Below are 26,395 nucleotides of genomic sequence, written 5' to 3'. Positions count from 1 at the left end.
ACCCACTTCCCCAGCTGACTGAGATCCAGAGGGTGCTGGAAGGAGGGGGATGAGTGGAAGGGGGCTGAGTGGAGGGGGGTGAGTGGATGGGGGTTAGTTGGGGGGGGTGAGTGGAGAGGGGGGTGAGTGGAAGGGAGATGAGTGGAGAGCGGGGGTGAGTGGAAGGGGGCTGAGTGGAGGGGGGTTAGTTGGGTTGAGTGGAGAGGGTGGTGAGTGGAGGGGGAGAGTTGGGGGGGGTGAGGGGGGTGAGTGGAGAGGGGGGAGTGGAAGGCGGGGTGAGTGGAGGGGGGTGAGTGGAAGGCGGGGTGAGTGGAAGGCGGGGTGAGTTGAGGGGGGTTGAGTGGAGGGGGGGTTGAGTGGAGGGGGGTGAGTGGAGAGCGGGGGTGAGTGGAGAGCGGGGGTGAGTGGAGGGCGGGGGTGAGTGGACGGGGGTTAGTTGGGGGGGTGAGTGGAGAGGGGGGTGAGTGGAAGGGAGATGAGTGGAGAGCGGGGGTGAGTGGAAGGGGGCAGAGTGGAGGGGGGGCTGAGTGGAGGGGGGGCTGAGTGGAGGGGGGGCTGAGTGGAGGGGGGGCTGAGTGGAGGGGAGTTGAGTGGAGGGGGTTAGTTGGGGGGGTTCAGTGGAGGGGGGAAGGTGGAGAGGGGGGTGAGTGGAGAGGGGGGTGAGTGGAGAGGGGTGTTAGTTGGGGGGTTGAATGGAGAGGGGGCTGAGTGGAGGGGGGTTGAGTGGAGGGGGGTGAGTGGAGAGCGGGGGTGAGTGGAGAGCGGGGGTGAGTGGACGGGGTTTAGTTGGGGGGGTGAGTGGAGGGGGGGTGAGGGGGGTGAGTGGAGGGTGGGGGAATGGAGAGGGGGTGAGTGGAGAGGGGGGTGAGTGGAGGGTGGGGGAGTGGAGAGGGGGGTGAGTGGAGGGTGGGGGAGTGGAAGGCGGGGTGAGTGGAGGGGACTGAGTGAAGAGGGGGGTTGAGTGGAGGGGGGGTTTAGTTGGGAGGGTGTGGAGAGGGGGCTGAGTGGAGAGGGGACTGAGTGGAGGGGGGTTGAGTGGAGGGCAGTTGAGTGGAGGGGGTTAGTTGGGGGGTTCAGTGGAGGGGGGAGAGTGGAGGGGAGAGAGTGGAGAGAGGGGTGAGTGGAGAGGGGGTGAGTGGAGAGGGGGGTGAGTGGAGAGGGGGGTGAGTGGAGAGGGGGGTGAGTGGAGAGGGGTGTTAGTTGGGGGGTTGAATGGAGAGGGGGTTGAGTGGAGGGGAGTTGAGTAGAGGGGGGCGTGGAGAGGGGGTGAGTGGAGAGGGGGCTGAGTGGAGGGGGGCTGAGTGGAGGGGGGGCTGAGTTGAGTGGAGGGGAGTTGAGTGGAGGGGGTTAGTTGAGGGGGTTCAGTGGAGGGGGAGTGTGGAGAGGGGGGTGAGTGGAGAGGGGTGTTAGTTGGGGGGTTGAATGGAGAGGGGGTTGAGTGGAGGGGAGTTGAGTGGAGGGGAGATGAGGAGAGGGGGGTGTGTGAAGGGGGGTGTGTGGAGAGGGGGTGTGAGTGGAGAGGGGGGGGTGTGGAGAGGGGGGTGTGTGGAGAGGGGGGTGTGTGGAGAGGGGGGTGTGTGGAGAGGGGGGTGAGGGGAGGGGGGTGAGGGAAGGGGGTGAGTGGAGAGGGGTTGTGTGTGGAGAGGGGGGTGAGTGGAGAGGGGTGTTAGTGGAGAGGAGGGTTAGTTGGGAGGGTGTGGAGAGGGGGTTGAGTGGAGGTGGAGTTGAGTGGAGGGGAGTTGAGTGGAGGGGAGTTGAGTGGAGGGGGTTAGTTGGGGGGTTGAGTGGAGGGGGTTGAGTGGAGGGGGTTGAGTGGAGGGGGGTTGAGTGGAGAGGGGGCTGAGTGGAGAGGGGGCTGAGTGGAGAGGGGGTTGAGTGGAGGGGGGTGAGTGGAGAGCGGGGGTGAGTGGACGGGGGTTAGTTGGGGGCGGTGAGTGGAGAGGGGGGTGAGTGGAAGGGAGATGAGTGGAGAGCGGGGGTGAGTGGAAGGGGGCTGAGTGGAGGGGGTTAGTTGGGGGGTTGAGTGGAGAGGGGGTGAGTGGAGGGGGAGAGTTGGGGGGTTGAGTGGAGAGGAGGGTTACTTGGGAGGGTGTGGAGAGGAGACTGAGTGGAGAGGGGGCTGAGTGGAGTGGGGTTGAGTGGAGGCGGGTTGAGTGGAGGTGGAGTTGAGTGGAGGGGAGTTGAGTGGAGGGGAGTTGAGTGGAGAGGGGGATGTGTGGAGAGGGGGATGTGTGGAGAGGGGGATGTGTGGAGAGGGGGTGTGTGGAGAGGGGGTGTGTGGAGAGGGGGTGTTAGTTGGGGGGTGGATGGAGGGGGTTGAGTGGAGGGGAGTTGAGTGGAGGGGGGTTGAGTGGAGGGGGGTTGGGTGGAGGGGGGTTGAGTGGAGGGGGTGAGTGGAGAGGGGGCTGAGTGGAGAGGGGGTTGAGTGGAGGGGGGTGAGTGGAGGGCGGGGGTGAGTGGAGGGCGGGGTGAGTGGAGGGCGGGGTGAGTGGAGGGCGGGGTGAGTGGAGGGCGGGGGTGAGTGGACGGGGGTTAGTTGGGGGGGTGAGTGGAGAGGGGGGTGAGTGGAAGGGAGATGAGTGGAGAGCGGGGGTGAGTGGAAGGGGGCTGAGTGGAGGAGGTTAGTTGGGGGGTTGAGTGGAGAGGGGGCTGAGTGGAGGGGGGGCTGAGTGGAGGGGGGGCTGAGTGGAGGGGAGTTGAGTGGAGGGGGTTAGTTGGGGGGGTTCAGTGGAGGGGGGAGGGTGGAGAGGGGGGTGAGTGGAGAGGGGGGTGAGTGGAGAGGGGTGTTAGTTGGGGGTTGAATGGAGAGGGGGCTGAGTGGAGGGGGGTTGAGTGGAGGTGGGTGAGTGGAGAGCGGGGGTGAGTGGACGGGGTTTAGTTGGGGGGTGAGTGGAGAGGGGGGTGAGGGGGGTCAGTGGAGGGTGGGGGAATGGAGAGGGGGGTGAGTGGAGAGGGGGGTGAGTGGAGGGTGGGGGAGTGGAGAGGGGGGTGAGTGGAGAGGGGGGTGAGTGGAGGGTGAGGGAGTGGAAGGCGGGGTGAGTGGAGGGGACTGAGTGAAGAGGGGGGTTGAGTGGAGGGGGGGTTTAGTTGGGAGGGTGTGGAGAGGGGGTTGAGTGGAGAGGGGACTGAGTGGAGGGGGGTTGAGTGGAGGTGGGGTTGAGTTGAGTGGAGGGGAGTTGAGTGGAGGGCAGTTGAGTGGAGGGGGTTAGTTGGGGGGTTCAGTGGAGGGGGAGAGTGGAGGGGAGAGAGTGGAGAGGGGGTGAGTGGAGAGAGGGGTGAGTGGAGAGGGGGGTGGGTGGAGAGGGGGGTGAGTGGAGAGGGGTGTTAGTTGGGGGGTTGAATGGAGAGGGGGTTGAGTGGAGGGGAGTTGAGTAGAGGGGGGCGTGGAGAGGGGGTGAGTGGAGAGGGGGCTGAGTGGAGGGGGGCTGAGTGGAGGGGGGCTGAGTGGAGGGGGGCTGAGTGGAGGGGGGCTGAGTGGAGGGGGGGCTGAGTTGAGTGGAGGGGAGTTGAGTGGAGGGGGTTAGTTGGGGGGGTTCAGTGGAGGGGGAGTGTGGAGAGGGGGGTGAGTGGAGAGGGGTGTTAGTTGGGGGGTTGAATGGAGAGGGGGTTGAGTGGAGAGGAGTTGAGTGGAGGGGAGATGAGGAGAGGGGGGTGTGTGAAGAGGGGGGGTGTGTGGAGAGGGGGGTGTGTGGAGAGGGGGGTGTGTGGAGAGGGGGGTGTGTGGAGAGGGGGGTGAGGGGAGGGGGGTGAGTGGAGGGGTGTGAGTGGAGAGGGGTTGTGTGTGGAGAGGGGGGTGAGTGGAGAGGGGGGTGAGTGGAGAGGGGTGTTAGTGGAGAGGAGGGTTAGTTGGGAGGGTGTGGAGGTGGAGTTGAGTGGAGGTGGAGTTGAGTGGAGAGGAGTTGAGTGGAGGGGGTTAGTTGGGGGGTTGAGTGGAGGGGGGTGAGTGGAGGGGGGTGAGTGGAGGGGGGTTGAGTGGAGGGGGGCTGATTGGAGAGGGGGCTGAGTGGAGAGGGGGCTGAGTGGAGAGGGGGTTGAGTGGAGAGCGGGGGTGAGTGGAGAGCGGGGGTGAGTGGAGGGGGGTGAGTGGAGGGGGGTGAGTGGAGGGGGGTTGTGTGGAGGGGGGTTGAGTGGAGAGGGGGCTGAGTGGAGAGGGGGTTGAGTGGAGAGCGGGGGTGAGTGGAGAGCGGGGGTGAGTGGAGAGCGGGGGTGAGTGGAGAGCGGGGGTGAGTGGACGGGGGTTAGTTGGGGGCGGTGAGTGGAGAGGGGGGTGAGTGGAAGGGAGATGAGTGGAGAGCGGGGGTGAGTGGAAGGGGGCTGAGTGGAGGGGGTTAGTTGGGGGGTTGAGTGGAGAGGGGGTGAGTGGAGGGGGAGAGTTGGGGGAGGTGAGTGGAGAGGGGGGTGAGGGGGTGAGTGGAGAGGGGGTGAGTAGAGGGGGAGAGTTGGGGGGAGTGGAGAGGGGGGTGAGTGGAGAGGGGGGTGAGTGGAAGGCGGGGTGAGTGGAAGGCGGGTTGAGTGGAAGGCGGGTTGAGTGGAGGGGGGTTGAGTGGAGGGGCGTTGATTGGAGAGGTGTGTGAGTGGAGGGGGTGAGTGGAGAGGGGTATTAGTGGAGAGGGGGTTGAGTGGAGAGGAGGGTTACTTGGGAGGGTGTGGAGAGGAGACTGAGTGGAGAGGGGGCTGAGTGGAGTGGGGTTGAGTGGAGGCGGGTTGAGTGGAGGCGGAGTTGAGTGGAGGGGAGTTGAGTGGAGGGGAGTTGAGTGGAGAGGGGGATGTGTGGAGAGGGGGATGTGTGGAGAGGGGGGTGTGTGGAGAGGGGGGTGTGTGGAGAGGGGGTGTGTGGAGAGGGGGTGTGTGGAGAGGGGGGTGTTAGTTGGGGGGGTGGATGGAGGGGGTTGAGTGGAGGGGAGTTGAGTGGAGGGGGTTGAGTGGAGGGGGTTGAGTGGAGGGGGTTGAGTGGAGGGGGGTTGTGTGGAGAGGGGGGGTGAGTGGAGGGGGGATGAGTGGAGAGGGAGTGAGTGGTGAGGGGGGTGAATGGAGAGGGGTGGTGAGTGGAGAGGGGGTTAGTTGGGAGGGTGCGGAGAGGGGGGTGAGTGGAGGGGAGGTGAATGGTGAGGGGGTCGGTGGAGAGGGGTGGTGAGTGAAGGGGGCTGAGTGGAGAGGGGGTTAGTTGGGAGGGTGTGGAGAGGGGGTGAGTGGAGAGGGGGCTGAGTGGAGGGGGGCTGAGTGGAGGGGGGCTGAGTTGAGTGGAGGGGAGTTGAGTGGAGGGGGTTAGTTGAGGGGGTTCAGTGGAGGGGGAGTGTGGAGAGGGGGGTGAGTGGAGAGGGGTGTTAGTTGGGGGGTTGAATGGAGAGGGGGTTGAGTGGAGGGGAGTTGAGTGGAGGGGAGATGAGGAGAGGGGGGTGTGTGAAGGGGGGTGTGTGGAGAGGGGGTGTGAGTGGAGAGGGGGGGGTGTGGAGAGGGGGGTGTGTGGAGAGGGGGGTGTGTGGAGAGGGGGGTGAGGGGAGGGGGGTGAGGGAAGGGGGTGAGTGGAGAGGGGTTGTGTGTGGAGAGGGGGGTGAGTGGAGAGGGGGTTGAGTGGAGGTGGAGTTGAGTGGAGGGGAGTTGAGTGGAGGGGAGTTGAGTGGAGGGGGTTAGTTGGGGGGTTGAGTGGAGGGGGTTGAGTGGAGGGGGTTGAGTGGAGGGGGGTTGAGTGGAGAGGGGGCTGAGTGGAGAGGGGGCTGAGTGGAGAGGGGGTTGAGTGGAGGGGGGTGAGTGGAGAGCGGGGGTGAGTGGACGGGGGTTAGTTGGGGGCGGTGAGTGGAGAGGGGGGTGAGTGGAAGGGAGATGAGTGGAGAGCGGGGGTGAGTGGAAGGGGGCTGAGTGGAGGGGGTTAGTTGGGGGGTTGAGTGGAGAGGGGGTGAGTGGAGGGGGAGAGTTGGGGGGGTGAGTGGAGAGGGGGGTGAGGGGGTGAGTGGAGGGGGAGAGTTGGGGGGGAGTGGAGAGGGGGGTGAGTGGAGAGGGGGGTGAGTGGAAGGCGGGGTGAGTGGAGGGGGGTTGAGTGGAGGGGGGTTGAGTGGAGGGGGGTTGAGTGGAGGGGGGTTGAGTGGAGAGGTGTGTGAGTGGAGGGGGGTGAGTGGAGAGGGGTATTAGTGGAGAGAGGGTTGAGTGGAGAGGAGGGTTACTTGGGAGGGTGTGGAGAGGAGACTGAGTGGAGAGGGGGCTGAGTGGAGTGGGGTTGAGTGGAGGCGGGTTGAGTGGAGGTGGAGTTGAGTGGAGGGGAGTTGAGTGGAGGGGAGTTGAGTGGAGAGGGGGATGTGTGGAGAGGGGGATGTGTGGAGAGGGGGTGTGTGGAGAGGGGGTGTGTGGAGAGGGGGTGTGTGGAGAGGGGGTGTTAGTTGGGGGGGTGGATGGAGGGGGTTGAGTGGAGGGGAGTTGAGTGGAGGGGGGTTGAGTGGAGGGGGGTTGAGTGGAGGGGGGTTGGGTGGAGGGGGGTTGAGTGGAGGGGGTGAGTGGAGAGGGGGCTGAGTGGAGAGGGGGTTGAGTGGAGGGGGGTGAGTGGAGGGCGGGGGTGAGTGGAGGGCGGGGTGAGTGGAGGGCGGGGTGAGTGGAGGGCGGGGGTGAGTGGAGGGCGGGGGTGAGTGGACGGGGGTTAGTTGGGGGGGTGAGTGGAGAGGGGGGTGAGTGGAAGGGAGATGAGTGGAGAGCGGGGGTGAGTGGAAGGGGGCTGAGTGGAGGAGGTTAGTTGGGGGGTTGAGTGGAGAGGGGGCTGAGTGGAGGGGGGGCTGAGTGGAGGGGGGGCTGAGTGGAGGGGAGTTGAGTGGAGGGGGTTAGTTGGGGGGGTTCAGTGGAGGGGGGAGGGTGGAGAGGGGGGTGAGTGGAGAGGGGTGTTAGTTGGGGGTTGAATGGAGAGGGGGCTGAGTGGAGGGGGGTTGAGTGGAGGTGGGTGAGTGGAGAGCGGGGGTGAGTGGACGGGGTTTAGTTGGGGGGTGAGTGGAGAGGGGGGTGAGGGGGGTCAGTGGAGGGTGGGGGAATGGAGAGGGGGGTGAGTGGAGAGGGGGGTGAGTGGAGGGTGGGGGAGTGGAGAGGGGGGTGAGTGGAGAGGGGGGTGAGTGGAGGGTGAGGGAGTGGAAGGCGGGGTGAGTGGAGGGGACTGAGTGAAGAGGGGGGTTGAGTGGAGGGGGGGTTTAGTTGGGAGGGTGTGGAGAGGGGGTTGAGTGGAGAGGGGACTGAGTGGAGGGGGGTTGAGTGGAGGTGGGGTTGAGTTGAGTGGAGGGGAGTTGAGTGGAGGGCAGTTGAGTGGAGGGGGTTAGTTGGGGGGTTCAGTGGAGGGGGAGAGTGGAGGGGAGAGAGTGGAGAGGGGGTGAGTGGAGAGAGGGGTGAGTGGAGAGGGGGGTGAGTGGAGAGGGGTGTTAGTTGGGGGGTTGAATGGAGAGGGGGTTGAGTGGAGGGGAGTTGAGTAGAGGGGGGCGTGGAGAGGGGGTGAGTGGAGAGGGGGCTGAGTGGAGGGGGGCTGAGTGGAGGGGGGCTGAGTGGAGGGGGGGCTGAGTTGAGTGGAGGGGAGTTGAGTGGAGGGGGTTAGTTGGGGGGGTTCAGTGGAGGGGGAGTGTGGAGAGGGGGGTGAGTGGAGAGGGGTGTTAGTTGGGGGGTTGAATGGAGAGGGGGTTGAGTGGAGGGGAGTTGAGTGGAGGGGAGATGAGGAGAGGGGGGTGTGTGAAGAGGGGGGGTGTGTGGAGAGGGGGGTGTGTGGAGAGGGGGGTGTGTGGAGAGGGGGGTGTGTGGAGAGGGGGGTGAGGGGAGGGGGGTGAGTGGAGGGGTGTGAGTGGAGAGGGGTTGTGTGTGGAGAGGGGGGTGAGTGGAGAGGGGGGTGAGTGGAGAGGGGTGTTAGTGGAGAGGAGGGTTAGTTGGGAGGGTGTGGAGGTGGAGTTGAGTGGAGGTGGAGTTGAGTGGAGAGGAGTTGAGTGGAGGGGGTTAGTTGGGGGGTTGAGTGGAGGGGGGTGAGTGGAGGGGGGTGAGTGGAGGGGGGTTGAGTGGAGGGGGGTTGAGTGGAGGGGGGCTGATTGGAGAGGGGGCTGAGTGGAGAGGGGGCTGAGTGGAGAGGGGGTTGAGTGGAGAGCGGGGGTGAGTGGAGAGCGGGGGTGAGTGGAGGGGGGTGAGTGGAGGGGGGTTGTGTGGAGGGGGGTTGAGTGGAGAGGGGGCTGAGTGGAGAGGGGGTTGAGTGGAGAGCGGGGGTGAGTGGAGAGCGGGGGTGAGTGGAGAGCGGGGGTGAGTGGACGGGGGTTAGTTGGGGGCGGTGAGTGGAGAGGGGGGTGAGTGGAAGGGAGATGAGTGGAGAGCGGGGGTGAGTGGAAGGGGGCTGAGTGGAGGGGGTTAGTTGGGGGGTTGAGTGGAGAGGGGGTGAGTGGAGGGGGAGAGTTGGGGGAGGTGAGTGGAGAGGGGGGTGAGGGGGTGAGTGGAGAGGGGGTGAGTAGAGGGGGAGAGTTGGGGGGAGTGGAGAGGGGGGTGAGTGGAGAGGGGGGTGAGTGGAAGGCGGGGTGAGTGGAAGGCGAGTGGAAGGCGGGTTGAGTGGAAGGCGGGTTGAGTGGAGGGGGGTTGAGTGGAGGGGCGTTGATTGGAGAGGTGTGTGAGTGGAGAGGTGTGTGAGTGGAGGGGGTGAGTGGAGAGGGGTATTAGTGGAGAGGGGGTTGAGTGGAGAGGAGGGTTACTTGGGAGGGTGTGGAGAGGAGACTGAGTGGAGAGGGGGCTGAGTGGAGTGGGGTTGAGTGGAGGCGGGTTGAGTGGAGGCGGAGTTGAGTGGAGGGGAGTTCAGTGGAGGCGGAGTTGAGTGGAGGGGAGTTGAGTGGAGGGGAGTTGAGTGGAGAGGGGGATGTGTGGAGAGGGGGATGTGTGGAGAGGGGGGTGTGTGGAGAGGGGGGTGTGTGGAGAGGGGGTGTGTGGAGAGGGGGTGTGTGGAGAGGGGGGTGTTAGTTGGGGGGGTGGATGGAGGGGGTTGAGTGGAGGGGAGTTGAGTGGAGGGGGTTGAGTGGAGGGGGGTTGTGTGGAGAGGGGGGGTGAGTGGAGGGGGGATGAGTGGAGAGGGAGTGAGTGGTGAGGGGGGTGAATGGAGAGGGGTGGTGAGTGGAGAGGGGGTTAGTTGGGAGGGTGCGGAGAGGGGGGTGAGTGGAGGGGAGGTGAATGGTGAGGGGGTCGGTGGAGAGGGGTGGTGAGTGAAGGGGGCTGAGTGGAGAGGGGGTTAGTTGGGAGGGTGTGGAGAGGGGGGTGAGTGGAGAGGGGGTTAGTGGGGAGGGGGTGAGTGAGAGGGGTTAAGTGGCGAGAGGGGTTAGTTGGGAGGGTGTGGAGAAGGGGGTGAGTGGAGAGGGGGTGAGTGGAGAGGCGGTGAGTGGAGAGGGGGTTGTGTGGAGAGGGGGTTGTGTGGAGAGGGGGGGGTGTGGCGAGGGGGTTGTGTGGCGAGGGGGGTGTGTGGAGAGGGGGGTGTGTGGAGAGGGGGGTGTGTGGAGAGGGGGGTGTGTGGAGAGGGGGGTGTGTGGAGAGGGGGGTGTGTGGAGAGGGGTGTTAGTTGGGGGGTGAGTGGAGGGGGGTGAGTTGAGAGGGGTGTTAGTTGGGGGGTTGAATGGAGAGGGGGCTGAGTGGAGGGGGGTTGAGTGGAGGGGTTTGAGTGGAGAGCGGGGGTGAGTGGAGAGCGGGGGTGAGTGGAGAGGGGGGGTGAGGGGGGTGAGTGGAGGGTGGGGGAATGGAGAAGGGGGTGAGTGGAGGGTGGGTGAGTGGAGGGTGGGGGAGTGGAAGGCGGGGTGAGTGGAGGGGGCTGAGTGAAGAGGGGGGTTGACTGGAGGGGGGGTTTAGTTGGGAGGGTGTGGAGAGGGGGCTGAGTGGAGAGGGGACTGAGTGGAGGGGGTTGAGTGGAGGTGGGGTTGAGTTGAGTGGAGGGGAGTTGAGTGGAGGGCAGTTGAGTGGAGGGCAGTTGAGTGGAGGGCAGTTGAGTGGAGGGGGTTAGTTGGGGGGTTCAGTGGAGGGGGGAGTGTGGAGGGGGGAGTGTGGAGGGGAGAGAGTGGAGAGGGGGTGAGTGGAGAGAGGTTTGAGTGGAGAGGGGGGTGAGTGGAGAGGGGTGTTAGTTGGGGGGTTGAATGGAGAGGGGGTTGAGTGGAGGGGAGTTGAGTAGAGGGGGGCGTGGAGAGGGGGGTGAGTGGAGAGGGGGCTGAGTGGAGGGGGGCTGAGTGGAGGGGGGCTGAGTGGAGGGGGGGCTGAGTTGAGTGGAGGGGAGTTGAGTGGAGGGGAGTTGAGTGGAGGGGTGTGAGTGGAGAGGGGTTGTGTGTGGAGAGGGGTTGTGTGTGGAGAGGGGGGTGAGTGGAGAGGGGTTGTGTGTGGAGAGGGGGGTGAGTGGAGAGGGGGGTGAGTGGAGAGGGGTGTTAGTGGAGAGGGGTGTTAGTGGAGAGGGGTGTTAGTGGAGAGGGGTGTTAGTGGAGAGGAGGGTTAGTTGGGAGGGTGTGGAGAGGGGGTTGAGTGGAGGTGGAGTTGAGTGGAGGGGAGTTGAGTGGAGGGGGGTTAGTTGGGGGGTTGAGTGGAGGGGGTTGAGTGGAGGGGGGTTGAGTGGAGAGCGGGGGTGAGTGGAGGGGGAGAGTTGGGGGGTTGAGTGGAGAGGGGGTGAGTGGAGGGGAGAGTTGGGGGGGTGAGTGGAGAGGGGGGTGAGGGGGTGAGTGGAGAGGGGGTGAGTGGAGGGGGAGAGTTGGGGGGGAGTGGAGAGGGGGGTGAGTGGAGAGGGGGGTGAGTGGAAGGCGGGGTGAGTGGAAGGCGGGGTGAGTGGAGGGGGGTTGAGTGGAGGGGGGTTGAGTGGGGGGGTTAGTTGGGAGGGTGAGGAGAGGGGGCTGAGTGGAGAGGGGTTGAGTGGAGGTGGGGTTGAGTTGAGTGGAGGGGGGAGAGTGGAGAGGGGGGTGAGTGGAGGGGGGTGAGTGGACGGGGGTTAGTTGGGGGGGTGAGTGGAAGGGAGATGAGTGGAGAGCGGGGGTGAGTGGAAGGGGGCTGAGTGGAGGGGGGTTAGTTGGGTTGAGTGGAGAGGGTGGTGAGTGGAGGGGGGAGAGTTGGGGGGTGAGCGGGGTGAGTGGAGAGGGGGGTGAGTGGAAGGCGGGGTGAGTGGAGGGGTGTTGAGTGGAAGGGTGTTGAGTGGAGGGGGGTTGAGTGGAGGAGGGTTGAGAGGAGGGGGGTTGAGTGGAGGGGGGTTGAGTGGAGGGGGTGAGTGGAGAGGGGGCTGAGTGGAGAGGGGGTTGAGTGGAGGGGGGTGAGTGGAGGGCGGGGGTGAGTGGAGGGCGGGGTGAGTGGAGGGCGGGGGTGAGTGGACGGGGGTTAGTTGGGGGGGTGAGTGGAGAGGGGGGTGAGTGGAAGGGAGATGAGTGGAGAGCGGGGGTGAGTGGAAGGGGGCTGAGTGGAGGGGGTTAGTTGGGGGGTTGAGTGGAGAGGGGGCTGAGTGGATAGGGGGCTGAGTGGAGGGGGGGCTGAGTGGAGGGGAGTTGAGTGGAGGGGGTTAGTTGGGGGGTTCAGTGGAGGGGGGAGGGTGGAGAGGGGGGTGAGTGGAGAGGGGGGTGAGTGGAGAGGGATGTTAGTTGGGGGGTTGAATGGAGAGGGGGCTGAGTGGAGGGGGGTTGAGTGGAGGGGGGTGAGTGGAGAGCGGGGGTGAGTGGACGGGGTTTAGTTGGGGGGTGAGTGGAGAGGGGGGGTGAGGGGGGTGAGTGGAGGGTGGGGGAATGGAGAGGGGGGTGAGTGGAGAGGGGGGTGAGTGGAGGGTGGGGGAGTGGAGAGGGGGGTGAGTGGAGAGGGGGGTGAGTGGAGGGTGAGGGAGTGGAAGGCGGGGTGAGTGGAGGGGACTGAGTGAAGAGGGGGGTTGAGTGGAGGGGGGGTTTAGTTGGGAGGGTGTGGAGAGGGGGTTGAGTGGAGAGGGGACTGAGTGGAGGGGGGTTGAGTGGAGGTGGGGTTGAGTTGAGTGGAGGGGAGTTGAGTGGAGGGCAGTTGAGTGGAGGGGGTTAGTTGGGGGGTTCAGTGGAGGGGGAGAGTGGAGGGGAGAGAGTGGAGAGGGGGTGAGTGGAGAGAGGGGTGAGTGGAGAGGGGGGTGAGTGGAGAGGGGTGTTAGTTGGGGGGTTGAATGGAGAGGGGGTTGAGTGGAGGGGAGTTGAGTAGAGGGGGGCGTGGAGAGGGGGTGAGTGGAGAGGGGGCTGAGTGGAGGGGGGCTGAGTGGAGGGGGGGCTGAGTTGAGTGGAGGGGGGGCTGAGTTGAGTGGAGGGGAGTTGAGTGGAGGGGGTTAGTTGGGGGGGTTCAGTGGAGGGGGAGTGTGGAGAGGGGGGTGAGTGGAGAGGGGTGTTAGTTGGGGGGTTGAATGGAGAGGGGGTTGAGTGGAGGGGAGTTGAGTGGAGGGGAGATGAGGAGAGGGGTGTGTGTGAAGAGGGGGGGTGTGTGGAGAGGGGGGGTGTGGAGAGGGGGGTGTGTGGAGAGGGGGGTGTGTGGAGAGGGGGGTGAGGGGAGGGGGGTGAGTGGAGGGGGGTGAGTGGAGGGGTGTGAGTGGAGAGGGGGTGTGTGTGGAGAGGGGGGTGAGTGGAGAGGGGGGTGAGTGGAGAGGGGGGTGAGTGGAGGGTGGGGGAGTGGAGAGGGGGGTGAGTGGAGAGGGGGGTGAGTGGAGGGTGAGGGAGTGGAAGGCGGGGTGAGTGGAGGGGACTGAGTGAAGAGGGGGGTTGAGTGGAGGGGGGGTTTAGTTGGGAGGGTGTGGAGAGGGGGTTGAGTGGAGAGGGGACTGAGTGGAGGGGGGTTGAGTGGAGGTGGGGTTGAGTTGAGTGGAGGGGAGTTGAGTGGAGGGCAGTTGAGTGGAGGGGGTTAGTTGGGGGGTTCAGTGGAGGGGGAGAGTGGAGGGGAGAGAGTGGAGAGGGGGTGAGTGGAGAGAGGGGTGAGTGGAGAGGGGGGTGAGTGGAGAGGGGTGTTAGTTGGGGGGTTGAATGGAGAGGGGGTTGAGTGGAGGGGAGTTGAGTAGAGGGGGGCGTGGAGAGGGGGTGAGTGGAGAGGGGGCTGAGTGGAGGGGGGCTGAGTGGAGGGGGGGCTGAGTTGAGTGGAGGGGAGTTGAGTGGAGGGGGTTAGTTGGGGGGGTTCAGTGGAGGGGGAGTGTGGAGAGGGGGGTGAGTGGAGAGGGGTGTTAGTTGGGGGGTTGAATGGAGAGGGGGTTGAGTGGAGGGGAGTTGAGTGGAGGGGAGATGAGGAGAGGGGGGTGTGTGAAGAGGGGGGGTGTGTGGAGAGGGGGGTGTGGAGAGGGGGGTGTGTGGAGAGGGGGGTGAGGGGAGGGGGGTGAGTGGAGGGGGGTGAGTGGAGGGGTGTGAGTGGAGAGGGGTTGTGTGTGGAGAGGGGGGTGAGTGGAGAGGGGGGTGAGTGGAGAGGGGTGTTAGTGGAGAGTAGGGTTAGTTGGGAGGGTGTGGAGGTGGAGTTGAGTGGAGGTGGAGTTGAGTGGAGGGGAGTTGAGTGGAGGGGGTTAGTTGGGGGGTTGAGTGGAGGGGGGTGAGTGGAGGGGGGTGAGTGGAGGGGGGTTGTGTGGAGGGGGGTTGAGTGGAGAGGGGGCTGAGTGGAGAGGGGGGTGAGTGGAGAGCGGGGGTGAGTGGAGAGCGGGGGTGAGTGGAGAGCGGGGGTGAGTGGAGAGCGGGGGTGAGTGGAGAGCGGGGGTGAGTGGACGGGGGTTAGTTGGGGGCGGTGAGTGGAGAGGGGGGTGAGGAAGGGAGATGAGTGGAGAGCGGGGGTGAGTGGAAGGGGGCTGAGTGGAGGGGGTTAGTTGGGGGGTTGAGTGGAGAGGGGGTGAGTGGAGGGGGAGAGTTGGGGGAGGTGAGTGGGGAGGGGGGTGAGGGGGTGAGTGGAGAGGGGGTGAGTAGAGGGGGAGAGTTGGGGGGAGTGGAGAGGGGGGTGAGTGGAGAGGGGGGTGAGTGGAAGGCGGGGTGAGTGGAAGGCGGGTTGAGTGGAAGGCGGGTTGAGTGGAGGGGGGTTGAGTGGAGGGGGGTTGAGTGGAGGGGCGTTGAGTGGAGAGGTGTGTGAGTGGAGGGGGGTGAGTGGAGAGGGGTATTAGTGGAGAGGGGGTTGAGTGGAGAGGAGGGTTACTTGGGAGGGTGTGGAGAGGAGACTGAGTGGAGAGGGGGCTGAGTGGAGTGGGGTTGAGTGGAGGCGGGTTGAGTGGAGGCGGAGTTGAGTGGAGGGGAGTTGAGTGGAGGGGAGTTGAGTGGAGAGGGGGATGTGTGGAGAGGGGGATGTGTGGAGAGGGGGATGTGTGGAGAGGGGGGTGGATGGAGGGGGTTGAGTGGAGGGGAGTTGAGTGGAGGGGGTTGAGTGGAGGGGGTTGAGTGGAGGGGGGTTGTGTGGAGAGGGGGGGTGAGTGGAGGGGGGATGAGTGGAGAGGGAGTGAGTGGTGAGGGGGGTGAATGGAGAGGGGTGGTGAGTGGAGAGGGGGTTAGTTGGGAGGGTGCGGAGAGGGGGGTGAGTGGAGGGGAGGTGAATGGTGAGGGGGTCGGTGGAGAGGGGTGGTGAGTGAAGGGGGCTGAGTGGAGAGGGGGTTAGTTGGGAGGGTGTGGAGAGGGGGGTGAGTGGAGAGGGGGTTAGTGGGGAGGGGGTGAGTGAGAGGGGTTAAGTGGCGAGAGGGGTTAGTTGGGAGGGTGTGGAGAAGGGGGTGAGTGGAGAGGGGGTGAGTGGAGAGGGGGTGAGTGGAGAGGGGGTTGTGTGGAGAGGGGGTTGTGTGGAGAGGGGGGTGTGTGGCGAGGGGGGTGTGTGGCGAGGGGGGTGTGTGGAGAGGGGGGTGTGTGGAGAGGGGTGTTAGTTGGGGGGTGAGTGGAGGGGGGTGAGTTGAGAGGGGTGTTAGTTGGGGGGTTGAATGGAGAGGGGGCTGAGTGGAGGGGGGTTGAGTGGAGGGGTTTGAGTGGAGAGCGGGGGTGAGTGGAGAGCGGGGGTGAGTGGAAGGGGGGGTGAGTGGAGGGTGGGGGAATGGAGAGGGGGGTGAGTGGAGGGTGGGTGAGTGGAGGGTGGGGGAGTGGAAGGCGGGGTGAGTGGAGGGGACTGAGTGAAGAGGGGGGTTGAGTGGAGGGGGGGTTTAGTTGGGAGGGTGTGGAGAGGGGGCTGAGTGGAGAGGGGACTGAGTGGAGGGGGTTGAGTGGAGGTGGGGTTGAGTTGAGTGGAGGGGAGTTGAGTGGAGGGGAGTTGAGTGGAGGGCAGTTGAGTGGAGGGCAGTTGAGTGGAGGGCAGTTGAGTGGAGGGGGTTAGTTGGGGGGTTCAGTGGAGGGGGGAGTGTGGAGGGGGGAGTGTGGAGGGGAGAGAGTGGAGAGGGGGTGAGTGGAGAGAGGTTTGAGTGGAGAGGGGGGTGAGTGGAGAGGGGTGTTAGTTGGGGGGTTGAATGGAGAGGGGGTTGAGTGGAGGGGAGTTGAGTAGAGGGGGGCGTGGAGAGGGGGGTGAGTGGAGAGGGGGCTGAGTGGAGGGGGGCTGAGTGGAGGGGGCTGAGTGGAGGGGGGCTGAGTGGAGGGGGGGCTGAGTTGAGTGGAGGGGAGTTGAGTGGAGGGGAGTTGAGTGGAGGGGTGTGAGTGGAGAGGGGTTGTGTGTGGAGAGGGGTTGTGTGTGGAGAGGGGGGTGAGTGGAGAGGGGTTGTGTGTGGAGAGGGGGGTGAGTGGAGAGGGGTGTTAGTGGAGAGGAGGGTTAGTTGGGAGGGTGTGGAGAGGGGGTTGAGTGGAGGTGGAGTTGAGTGGAGGGGAGTTGAGTGGAGGGGAGTTGAGTGGAGGGGGGTTAGTTGGGGGGTTGAGTGGAGGGGGTTGAGTGGAGGGGGGTTGAGTGGAGAGCGGGGGTGAGTGGAGAGCGGGGGTGAGTGGACGGGGTTAGTTGGGGGCGGTGAGTGGAGAGGGGGGTGAGTGGAAGGGAGATGAGTGGAGAGCGGGGGTGAGTGGAAGGGGGCTGAGTGGAGGGGGTTAGTTGGGGGGTTGAGTGGAGAGGGGGTGAGTGGAGGGGGAGAGTTGGGGGTGTGAGTGGAGAGGGGGGTGAGGGGGTGAGTGGAGAGGGGGTGAGTGGAGGGGGAGAGTTGGGGGTGAGTGGAGAGGGGGGTGAGTGGAGAGGGGGGTGAGTGGAGAGGGGGGTGAGTGGAAGGCGGGGTGAGTGGAAGGCGGGGTGAGTGGAGGGGGGTTGAGTGGAGGGGGGTTGAGTGGGGGGGGTTAGTTGGGAGGGTGTGGAGAGGGGGCTGAGTGGAGAGGGGTTGAGTGGAGGTGGGGTTGAGTTGAGTGGAGGAGTGTTCAGTGGAGGGGGGAGAGTGGAGGGGGAGAGTGGAGAGGGGGGTGAGTGGAGAGGGGGGGTGAGTGGAGAGGGGTGTTAGTTGTTGGGTTGAATGGAGAGGGTTGAGTGGAGGGGAGTTGAGTGGAGTGGAGGGGAGTTGAGTGGAGGGGGGTGTGGAGAGGGGGGTTGTGTGGAGAGGGGGGTGTGTGGAGAGGGGGGGTGTGTGGAGAGGCGGGGTGTGTGGAGAGGCGGGGTGTGTGGAGAGGGGGGTGTGTGGAGAGGGGGGGGTGTGGAGAGGGGGCTGAGTGGAGGGGGGTTGAGTGGAGGTGGGGTTGAGTTGAGTGGAGGGGAGATGAGTGGAGGGGGTTAGTTGGGGGGGTTCAGTGTAGGGGGAGAGTGGAGAGGGGTGTTAGTTGGGGGGTTGAATGGAGAGGGGGTTGAGTGGAGGGGGGTGTGGAGAGGGGTGTGTGTGAAGATGGGGGTGAGTGGAGAGGAGTGAGTGGAGGGGGGTGAGTGGAGGGGGGTGAGTGGAGAGGAGTGAGTGGAGAGGAGTGAGTGGAGGGGGGTGAGTGGAGAGGGGGTGAGTGGAGAGGGGGTGAGTGGAGAGGAGTGAGTGGAGGGGGGTGAGTGGAGGGGGGTGAGTGGAGGGGGGTGAGTGGAAAGGTGTGTGAGTGGAGGGGGGTGAGTTGAGGGGGGTGAGTGGAGGGGGGTATTAGTGGAGAGGGGGTTGAGTGGAGAGGAGGGTTACTTGGGAGGGTGTGGAGAGGAGACTGAGTGGAGAGGGGGCTGAGTGGAGTGGGGTTGAGTGGAGCCGGGTTGAGTGGAGGTGGAGTTGAGTGGAGAGGGGGATGTGTGGAGAGGGGGGTGTGTGGAGAGGGGGTGTGTGGAGAGGGGGTGTGTGGAGAGGGGGGTGTTAGTTGGGGGGGTGGATGGAGGGGGTTGAGTGGAGGGGAGTTGAGTGGAGGGGGTTGATGGAGGGGGATGAGTGGAGAGGGAGTGAGTGGTGAGGGAGTGAGTGGTGAGGGGGGTGAATGGAGAGGGGTGGTGAGTGGAGAGGGGGGTTAGTTGGGAGGGTGCGGAGAGGGGGGTGAGTGGAGGGGAGGTGAATGGTGAGGGGGTCGGTGGAGAGGGGTGGTGAGTGAAGGGGGCTGAGTGGAGAGAGGGTTAGTTGGGAGGGTGTGGAGAAAGGGGTGAGTGGAGAGGGGGTTAGTGGGGAGGGGGTGAGTGAGAGGGGTTAAGTGGCGAGAGGGGTTAGTTGGGAGGGTGTGGCGAGGGGGGTGTGTGCAGAGGGGGGTGAGTGGAGAGAGGGGTTAGTTGGGGGATGTGTGGAGAGGGGGGTGAGTGGAGGGGAGTTGAGTGGAGGGGGTGAGTGGAGAGGTGTGTGAGTGGAGAGGTTTGTGAGTGGAGAGGTGTGTGAGTGGAGAGGTGTGTGAGTGGAGAGGTGTGTGAGTGGAGAGGGGGGTGAGTGGAGAGGGGGGTGAGTGGAGAGGGGGGTGAGTGGAGAGGGGGGTGAGTGGAGAGGGGGGTGTGAGGAGAGGGGGTGAGTGGAGGGGAGGTGAGTGGAGAGGGGTGTTAGTGGAGAGGGGTGTTAGTGGAGAGGGGTGTTAGTGGAGAGGGGGTTGAGTGGAGAGGAGGGTTAGTTGGGAGGGTGTGGAGGGGGGTTGAGTGGAGGTGGAGTTGAGTGGAGGGGAGTTGAGTGGAGAGGGTTAGTTGGGGGGGTTCAGTGGAGGGGGTTGAGTGGAGGGGGGGTGTGTGGAGAGGGGGTGTGTGGAGAGGGGGTGTGTGGAGAGAGAGGGGTGTGGAGAGAGAGGGGTGTGGAGAGAGAGGGGTGTGGAGAGGGGGGTGTGGTGGGGGGAGTGTGGAGGGGTTGGTGTGGAGAGGGGGGTGTGGAGAGGGGGGTGTGGAGAGAGGGGTGTTAGTTGGGGGGGTGGATGGAGAGGGGGTTGAGTGGAGGGGAAGTGAGTGGAGGGGGGTGAGTGGAGGGGGTTGAGTGGAGGAGGTTGAGTGGAGGGGGGTTGAGTGGAGAGGGGGGTTAGTTGGGAGGGTGTGGAGAGGGGGCTGAGTGGAGAGGGGGGTTAGTTGGGAGGGTGTGGAGAGGGGGGTTGAGTGGAATGCGGGGGTGAGTGGAGAGCGGGGGTGCGCGGACGAGGGTTAGTTGGGGGGGTGAGTGGAGGGGGGGTGAGTGGAAGGGAGATGAGTGGAGAGCGGGGGTGAGTGGAGAGCGGGGGTGCGCGGACGAGGGTTAGTTGGGGGGTTGAGTGGAGAGGGGGTGAGTGGAGGGGGGGTGAGTGGAGAGGGGGGTTAGTTGGGGGGGGTTAGGTGGGAGGGTGTGGAGAGGGGGCGAGTGGTGAGGGGGTGAGTGGAGGGGGGTTGAGTGGAGAGGGGTGGTGAGTGGAGAGGGGTGGTGAGTGGAGGGGGGTGAGTGGTGAGCGGGTGAGTGGAGGGGGTGAGTGGAGAGGGGGGTTAGTTGGGAGGGGGGTTAGTTGGGAGGGTATGGAGAGGGGGGCGAGTGGTGAGGGGGTGAGTGGAGGGGGGTGAGTGGTGAGGGGGTGAGTGGAGAGGGGTGGTGAGTGGAGAGGGGGGTTAGTTGGGAGGGTGTGGAGAGGGGGGCGAGTGGAGAGGGGGTGAGTGGAGAGGGGGTGAGTGGAGAGGGGGTTAGTTGGGAGGGGGTGAGTGGAGAGGGGTTGAGTGGAGAGGGGTTGAGTGGAGAGGGTGGGTTAGTTGGGAGGGTGTGGAGAGGGGGGTGGGTGGAGAGGGGGTGAGTGGAGAGGGGGTTAGTTGGGAGGGGGTGAGTGGAGAGGGGTTGAGTGGAGAGGGGTTGAGTGGAGAGGGTGGGTTAGTTGGGAGGGTGTGGAGAGGGGGGTGGGTGGAGAGGGGGTGAGTGGAGGGTGGGGGAGTGGAGAGGGGGGTGAGTGGAGGGTAGGGGAGTGGAGAGGGGGTGAGTGTAGAGGGGGGTGTGGAGAGGGGGTGAGTGTAGAGGGGGGTGTGGAGAGGGGGGTGTGGAGAGGGGGTGTGGAGAGGGGGGTGTGGAGAGGGGGGTGTGGAGAGGGGTGAGTGGAGAGGGGTGAGTGGAGGGGGTTGAGTGGAGGGGGGTGAGTGAGGGGGTTGAGTGGAGAGAGGGGTTAGTTGGGAGGGTGTGGAGAAGGGGGTGAGGGAGAGGGCGGTGAGTGGAGGGGGGGGTGAGTGGAGAGGGGGATGTGTGGAGAGGGCGGTGAGTGGAGAGGGGGTGAGTGGAGAGGGGGGGTGTGGAGAGGGGTGTTAGTTGGGGGGTGAGTGGAGAAGGGGGTGAGTGGAGAGGGGGGTGAGTGGAGAGGGGGTGAGTGGAGAGGGGGTGAGTGGAGAGGGGGTGAGTGGAGAGGTGGGTGTGTGGAGAGGGGTGTTAGTTGGGGGGTGAGTGGAGAGGGGGGTGAGTGGAGTGGGTGGTGAGTGGAGTGGGTGGTGAGTGGAGGGGGGTGAGTGGAGGGGTGTTAGTTGTGGGAGTGAGTGGAGGGGGATGAGTGGAGGGGTGTTAGTTGGGGGGTATGTGGATGGGGTTGAGTGAAGGGGGTGAGTGGAGAGGGGGGTGAGTGGAGAGGGGGTTAGTTGAGAGGGTGTGGAGAGGGGGGTGAGTGGAGAGGGGGTTAGTTGGGAGGGTGTGGAGAGGGGGGTGAGTGGAGAGGGGGTTAGTTGGGAGGGGTTGAGTGGAGAGGGGTTGAGTGGAGAAGTGGGTGAGTGGAGAAGTGGGTAAGTGGAGAAGTGGGTGAGTGGAGAGGGGGTTAGTTGGGAGGGTGTGGAGAGGGGGTTAGTGGGGAGGGGGTGAGTGGAGAGGGTTAAGTGGCGAGAGGGGTTAGTTGGGAGGGTGTGGAGAAGGGGGATGTGTGGAGAGGGCGGTGAGTGGAGATGGGGTGAGTGGAGAGGAGGGTGAGTGGAGAGGGGGTTAGTGGGGAGGGGGTGAGTGGAGAGGGGTTAAGTGGCGAGAGGGGTTAGTTGGGAGGGTGTGGAGAAGGGGGTGAGTGGAGAGGGCGGTGAGTGGAGGGGGGGTGAGTGGAGAGGGCGGTGAGTGGAGATGGGGTGAGTGGAGAGGGGGGTGAGTGGAGAGGGGGTGAGTGGAGAGGGGGTGTGTGGAGAGGGGGTGAGTGGAGAGGTGGGTGTGTGGAGAGGTGGGTGTGTGGAGAGGGGTGTTAGTTGGGGGGTGAGTGGAGAGGGTGGTGAGTGGAGAGGGGGGTATGTGGAGAGGAGTGTTAGTTGGGGGGTGAGTGGAGAGGGTGGTGAGTGGAGGGGTGTTAGTTGTGGGAGTGAGTGGAGGGGGATGAGTGGAGGGGTGTTAGTTGGGGGGTATGTGGATGGGGTTGAGTGAAGGGGGTGAGTGTAGAGGGGGGTGAGTGGAGAGGGGGTTAGTTGGGAGGGTGTGGAAAGGGGGTTGAGTGGAGAGGGGTTAGTGGGGAGGGGGTGAGTGGAGAGGGGTTAAGTGGCGAGAGGGGTTAGTTGGGAGGGTGTGGAGAAGGGGGTGAGTGGAGAGGGCGGTGAGTGGAGAGGGGGTGAGTGGAGAGGGGGGTGAGTGGAGGGGTGTTAGTTGTGGGAGTGAGTGGAGGGGTGTTAGTTGGGGGGTGAGTGGAGAGGGTGGTGAGTGGAGGGGGGTGAGTGGAGAGGGGGGTGAGTGGAGTGGGTGGTGAGTGGAGGGGGTTGAGTGGAGGGGTGTTAGTTGTGGGAGTGAGTGGAGGGGGATGAGTGGAGGGGTGTTAGTTGGGGGGTATGTGGAGGGGGGTGAGTGGAGAGAGGGGTTAGTTGGGGGATGTGTGGAGAGGGGGGTGAATGGAGGGGTGTGTGGATAGGGGGGTGAGTGGAGGGGGTTTGTGGAGAGGGGGTGTGGAGAGAGGGGGTGTGGAGAGAGGAGGTGTGGAGAGAGGAGGTGTGGAGAGAGGGGGTGTGGAAAGGGGGGTGAGTGGTGAGGGGGTGAGTGGAGAGGGGGGTTAGTTGGGAGGGTGTGGAGAGGGGGGGTGAGTGGAGAGGGGGGTTAGTTGGGAGGGTGTGGAGAGGGGGGTGAGTGGAGACGGGTTGAGTGGAGAGGGGGGTTAGTTGGGAGGGTGTGGAGAGGGGGGTGTGTGTGGAGAGGGGGTGAGTGGAGGAGAGGGGGTGAGTGGAGGGTGGGGGAGTGGAGAGGGGGGTGAGTGGAGGGTAGGGGAGTGGAGAGGGGTGACTGGAGAGGGGGGTTAGTTGGGAGGGTGTGGAGAGGGGGGTGAGTGGAGGGGGGTTAGTTGGGAGGGTGTGGAGAGGGGGGTTGAGTGGAGAGGGGTTGAGTGGAGGGGGGGTTAGTTGGGAGGGTGTGGAGAGGGGGGTGAGTGGAGAGGGGTTGAGTGGAGGGGGGTTGAGTGGAGGGGGGGTTAGTTGGGAGGGTGTGGAGAGGGGGGTGGGTGGAGAGGGGGTGAGTGGAGGGTGGGGAGTGGATAAGGGGGTGAGTAGAGGGTAGGGGAGTGGAGAGGGGGGTGAGTGTAGAGGGGGGTGAGTGTTGAGGGGGGTGAGTGTAGAAGGAGCGTGTGGAGAGGGGGGGTGGAGAGGTTGGGTGTGGAGAGGTGGGGGTGTGGAGGGGGGCTGTGGAGGGGGTGTGGTGGGGGGTGAGTGGAGGGGGGTGAGTGGAGGGGGGTGAGTGGAGGGGGGTGAGTGGAGAGGGGGGTTAGTTGGGAGGGGGGTTAGTTGGGAGGGTGTGGAGAGGGGGCGAGTGGAGAGGGGGTGAGTGGTGGGGGGTGAGTGGAGAGGGGTGGTGAGTGGAGAGGGGTGACTGGAGAGGGGGGTTAGTTGGGAGGGTGTGGAGAGGGGGGTGAGTGGAGAGGGGATGAGTGGAGAGGGGATGAGTGGAGAGGGTGGGTTAGTTGGGAGGGTGTGGAAAGGGGGGTGGGTGGTGAGGGGGTGAGTGTAGAGGGGGGTGTGGAGAGGGGGGTTGTGGAGAGGGGGGTTAGTTGGGGGATGAGTGGAGAGGGGAGTGAGTGGAGGAGGGTGTGGAGGGGGGATGTGTGGAGAGAGGGAGAGTGGAGGGGGGGTGTGGAGGGGGGGGTGAGTGGAGTGGGGGGCGAGTGGAGAGGGGGGCGAGTGGAGAGGGGTGAGTGGGAGGGGTGGTGAGTGGAGAGGGGGGTGAGTGGAGGGGGGGTTAGTTGGGAGGGTGTGGAGGGGGGTGTGTGGAGAGGGGGGTGAGTGGAGAGGGGGGTGAGTGGAGAGGGAGGTGAGTGGAGAGGGAGGTGAGTGGAGAGGGGGGTTAGTTGGGAGGGTGTGGAGGGGGTGTGTGGAGAGGAGGGTATGTGGAGAGGGGGGTGTGTGGAGAGGAGGGTGTGTGGAGAGGAGGGTGTGTGGAGAGGAGGGTGTGTGGAGAGGGGGATGTGTGGAGAGGGAGGTGAGTGGAGAGGGAGGTGAGTGGAGAGGGGGGTTAGTTGGGAGGGTGTGGAGAGCGGGGTGAGTGGAGGGGGGGTGAGCGGAGAGGGGGGTGAGTGGAGGGTGGTGAGTGGGGAGAGTGGAGGGGATTAGAGGGAGTGCTTGAGGGGGGGGTTGGAGTGAGTGCCGAGGGGAAGGGGGTTGGAGGGAGTGCTGAGGGAGGTGTTGGAGGGAGTGCTGGAGGAGGGGATGGAGGGAGTGCTGAGGGGGAGGGGGTTGGAGGGAGTGCTGGGGGGTGGAGGGAGTGCTGAGGGGGAGGGGGTTGGAGGGAGTCCTGGGGGAGGGATTGCTGAGGGGGAGGGGGGTTGGAGAGAGTGCTGAGGGGGGTTTGGAGGTAGTGATGAGGGGGAGGGGTTGGAGGGAGTGCCTGGGGGAGGGGGTTGGAGGGAGTGCCGGGGGGTTGTAGGGAGTGCAGGAGAGGGGGACTGGAGGGAGTGCTGGGGGGAGGGGGGTTGGAGGGAGTGCTGGGGGGAGGGGGTTGGAGGGAGTGCTGAGGGGGAGGGGATTGGAGGTAGTGCTGGGGGAGGGGGTTGGAGGGATTGCTGAGGGGGAGGGAGTTGCAGGGAATGCTGAGAGGGAGGGGTTGGAGGGAGTACTGGGGGGAGGGGTTGGAGGGAGTGCAGGGGGGAGGGGGTTAGAGGGAGTGCTGAGGGGAGGGGGGTTAGAGGGAGTGCTGAGGGGGAGGGGGTTGGAGGGAATGCTGGGGGAGGGGGTTGGAGGGAGTGCTGGGGGAGGGGGGTTGGAGGGAGTGCTGGGGGAGGGGGTTGGAGGGAGTCCTGGGGGAGGGGGTTGGAGGGATTGCTGAGGGGGAGGGAGTTGCAGGGAATGCTGAGGGGGAGGGGTTGGAGGGAGTGCTGGGGAGGGGGTTAGAGGGAGTGCTGAGGGGAGGGGGTTGGGAGGAGTGTTGGGGGAGGATGTTGGAGGGAGTGCTGAGGGGTGTGTTGGAGGGAGTGCTGAGGGAGGGGATGGGAGGGAGTGCTGAGGGGGAGGGGGTTGGAGGGAGTGCTGAGGGGGAGGGGGTTGGAGGGAGTGCTGAGGGGGAGGGGTGTTGGAGGGAGTGCTGGGGAGGGGGTTAGAGGGAGTGCTGAGGGGAGGGGGGTTGGAGGGAGTGTTGGGGGAGGATGTTGGAGGGAGTGCTGAGGGGTGTGTTGGAGGGAGTGCTGAGGGAGGGGATGGAGGGAGTGCTGAGGGGGAGGGGGTTGGAGGGAGTGCTGAGGGGAAGGGGTGTTGGAGGGAGTGCTGGGGGGGAGGGGGGTTGGAGGGAGTGCTGGGGAGGGGATTGGAGGGAGTGCTGGGGAGGGGATTGGAGGGAGTGCTGGGGAGGGGGATTGGAGGGAGTGCCGGGGCTGGGGATTGGAAGGAGTGCCGGGGGGGTTGGGGGGAGTGCTGAGGGGGAGGGGGTTGGAAGGAGTGCTGGGGGGGAGGGGGTTTGGAGGGAGTGCTGGGAGGGGGATTGGAGGGAGTGCCGGGGATGGGGATTGGAGGGAGTGCCGGGGATGGGGATTGGAGGGAGTGCCGGGGGGGGGGTTGGAGGGAGTGCTGAGGGGGAGGGGGTTGGAGTGAGTGCCGGAGGGCGAGGGGTTGGAGGGAGTGCTGAGGGGGAGGGGGGTTGGAGGGAGTGCTGAGGGGGAGGGAGGTTGGAGGGAGTGCCGGAGTGTGAGGGGTTGGAGGGAGTGCTGAGGGGGAGGGGGTTGGTGGGAGTGCTGAGGGGGAGGGGGGTTGGAGGGAGTGCCAAAGGGGAGGGGGGTTGGAGGGAGTGCTGAGGGGGAGGGGGGTTGGAGGGAGTGCCAAAGGGGAGGGGGGTTGGAGGGAGTGCTGAGGGGGAGGGGGGTTGGAGGGAGTGCCAAAGGGGAGGGGGGTTGGAGGGAGTGCCGAGGGGGAGGGGGGGTTGGAGGGAGTGCTGAGGGGGAGGGGGTTGGAGGGATGCTGAGGGGGAGGGGGGTTGGAGGGAGTGCCAAAGGGGAGGGGGGTTGGAGGGAGTGCTGAGGGGGAGGGGGGTTGGAGGGAGTGCCAAAGGGGAGGGGGGTTGGAGGGAGTGCCGAGGGGGAGGGGGGGTTGGAGGGAGTGCTGAGGGGGAGGGGGTTGGAGGGATGCTGAGGGGGAGGGGGGTTGGAGGGAGTGCCGAAGGGGAGGGGGGTTGGAGGGAGTGCTGAGGGGGCGGGGGGTTGGAGGGAGTGCCGAAGGGGAGGGGGGTTGGTGGGAGTGCTGAGGGGGAGGGGGGTTGGAGGGAGAGCCGGGGGGGGGGGTTGGTGGGAGTGCCGAGGGGGAGGGGGGGTTGGAGGGAGTGCTGAGGGGGAGGGGGTTGGAGGGAGTGCAGGGGAGGGGCGTTGGAGGGAATGCTGAGGGGGAGGGGGGTTGGAGGGAGTGCCGAAGGGGAGGGGGGTTGGAGGGAGTGCTGAGGGGGCGGGGGGTTGGAGGGAGTGCCGAAGGGGAGGGGGGTTGGTGGGAGTGCTGAGGGGGAGGGGGGTTGGAGGGAGAGCCGGGGGGGGGGGTTGGTGGGAGTGCCGAGGGGGAGGGGGGGTTGGAGGGAGTGCTGAGGGGGAGGGGGTTGGAGGGAGTGCAGGGGAGGGGCGTTGGAGGGAATGCTGAGGGGGAGGGGGGTTGGAGGGAGTGCCGAAGGGGAGGGGGGTTGGAGGGAGTGCTGAGGGGGAGGGGGGTTGGAGGGAGAGCCGGGGAGGGGGGGGTTGGTGGGAGTGCCTGGGGAGGGGTGGGGAGAGATGGGTGGAGATTGCTGGGGTGGGTGATGCTCCCTCGTGGCACAGTGATACCATTTAGACTGATGTTCTGCTGATGTGGCAGGTCTGCTGGGAATGGTCGGGCACATGATGTACACAACAGTTTTCCACGTAACTGTGAGCCTCGGTCCGAAGGATTGGAAGCCTCAGACATGGGATTATGGATGGTCGTTCCTGTAAGTTGCGCTTCTTCTGGCCGTCCCATCACACACTCCCGGTTTCAGACAGAGTGAGGCTCCCTCCACACCGTCCCATCACACACTCCCGGTTTCAGACAGAGTGAAGCTCCCTCCACACCGTCCCATTACACACTCCCGGTTTCAGACAGAGTGAAGCTCCCTCCACACTGTCCCATCACACACTCCCGGGGTCAGACACAGAGTGAAGCTCCCTCCACACTGTCCCATCACACACTCCCGGGGTCAGACACACAGTGAAGCTCCCTCCACACTGTCCCATCACACACTCCCGGGGTCAGACACAGAGTGAAGCTCCCTCCACACTGTCCCATCACACACTCCCGGGGTCAGACACAGAGTGAAGCTCCCTCCACACCGTCCCATCACACACTCCCGGGGTCAGACACGGAATGAATCTCCCTCCACACTGTCTGATCACACACTCCCGTGGTCAGACACACAGTGAAGCTCCCTCCACACCGTCCCATCACACACTCCCGGGGTCAGACACACAGTGAAGCTCCCTCCACACTGTCCCATCACACACTCCCGGGGTCAGACACAGAGTGAAGCTCCCTCCACACTGTCCCATCACACACTCCCGGGGTCAGACACAGAGTGAAGCTCCCTCCACACCGTCCCATCACACACTCCCGGGGTCAGACACAGAGTGAATCTCCCTCCACACCGTCCCATCACACACTCCCGGGGTCTGACACAGAGTGAAGCTCTCTCCATACCGTCCCATCACACACTCCCGGGGTCAGACACAGAGTGAAGCTCTCTCCATACCGTCCCATCACACACTCCCGGGGTCAGACACAGAGTGAAGCTCCCTCCACACTGTCCCATCACACACTTCCA

General features: G+C 65.1%; 1 protein-coding gene across 1 annotated transcript in view; it reads left to right on the top strand.

Annotated features, from left to right (window-relative positions):
* The window catches only part of LOC134338847 (germ cell-specific gene 1-like protein), a 39,723-nt gene that overhangs the window by 9,096 nt on the left and 4,232 nt on the right, over nt 1-26,395 (top strand). Inside the window, exon 4 of the mRNA XM_063034990.1 lies at nt 25,417-25,528. Coding sequence (XP_062891060.1) covers nt 25,417-25,528 — 112 coding nt within the window. The remainder of the gene's footprint in view (nt 1-25,416; nt 25,529-26,395) is intronic.

Source organism: Mobula hypostoma, chromosome 28 (genome assembly GCF_963921235.1).
Source record: "Mobula hypostoma chromosome 28, sMobHyp1.1, whole genome shotgun sequence".
Taxonomy (NCBI): Eukaryota; Metazoa; Chordata; class Chondrichthyes; order Myliobatiformes; family Myliobatidae; genus Mobula; species Mobula hypostoma.
Note: the sequence above shows the minus strand (reverse complement) of the source record. Positions and strands in the feature narration are given on the sequence as shown.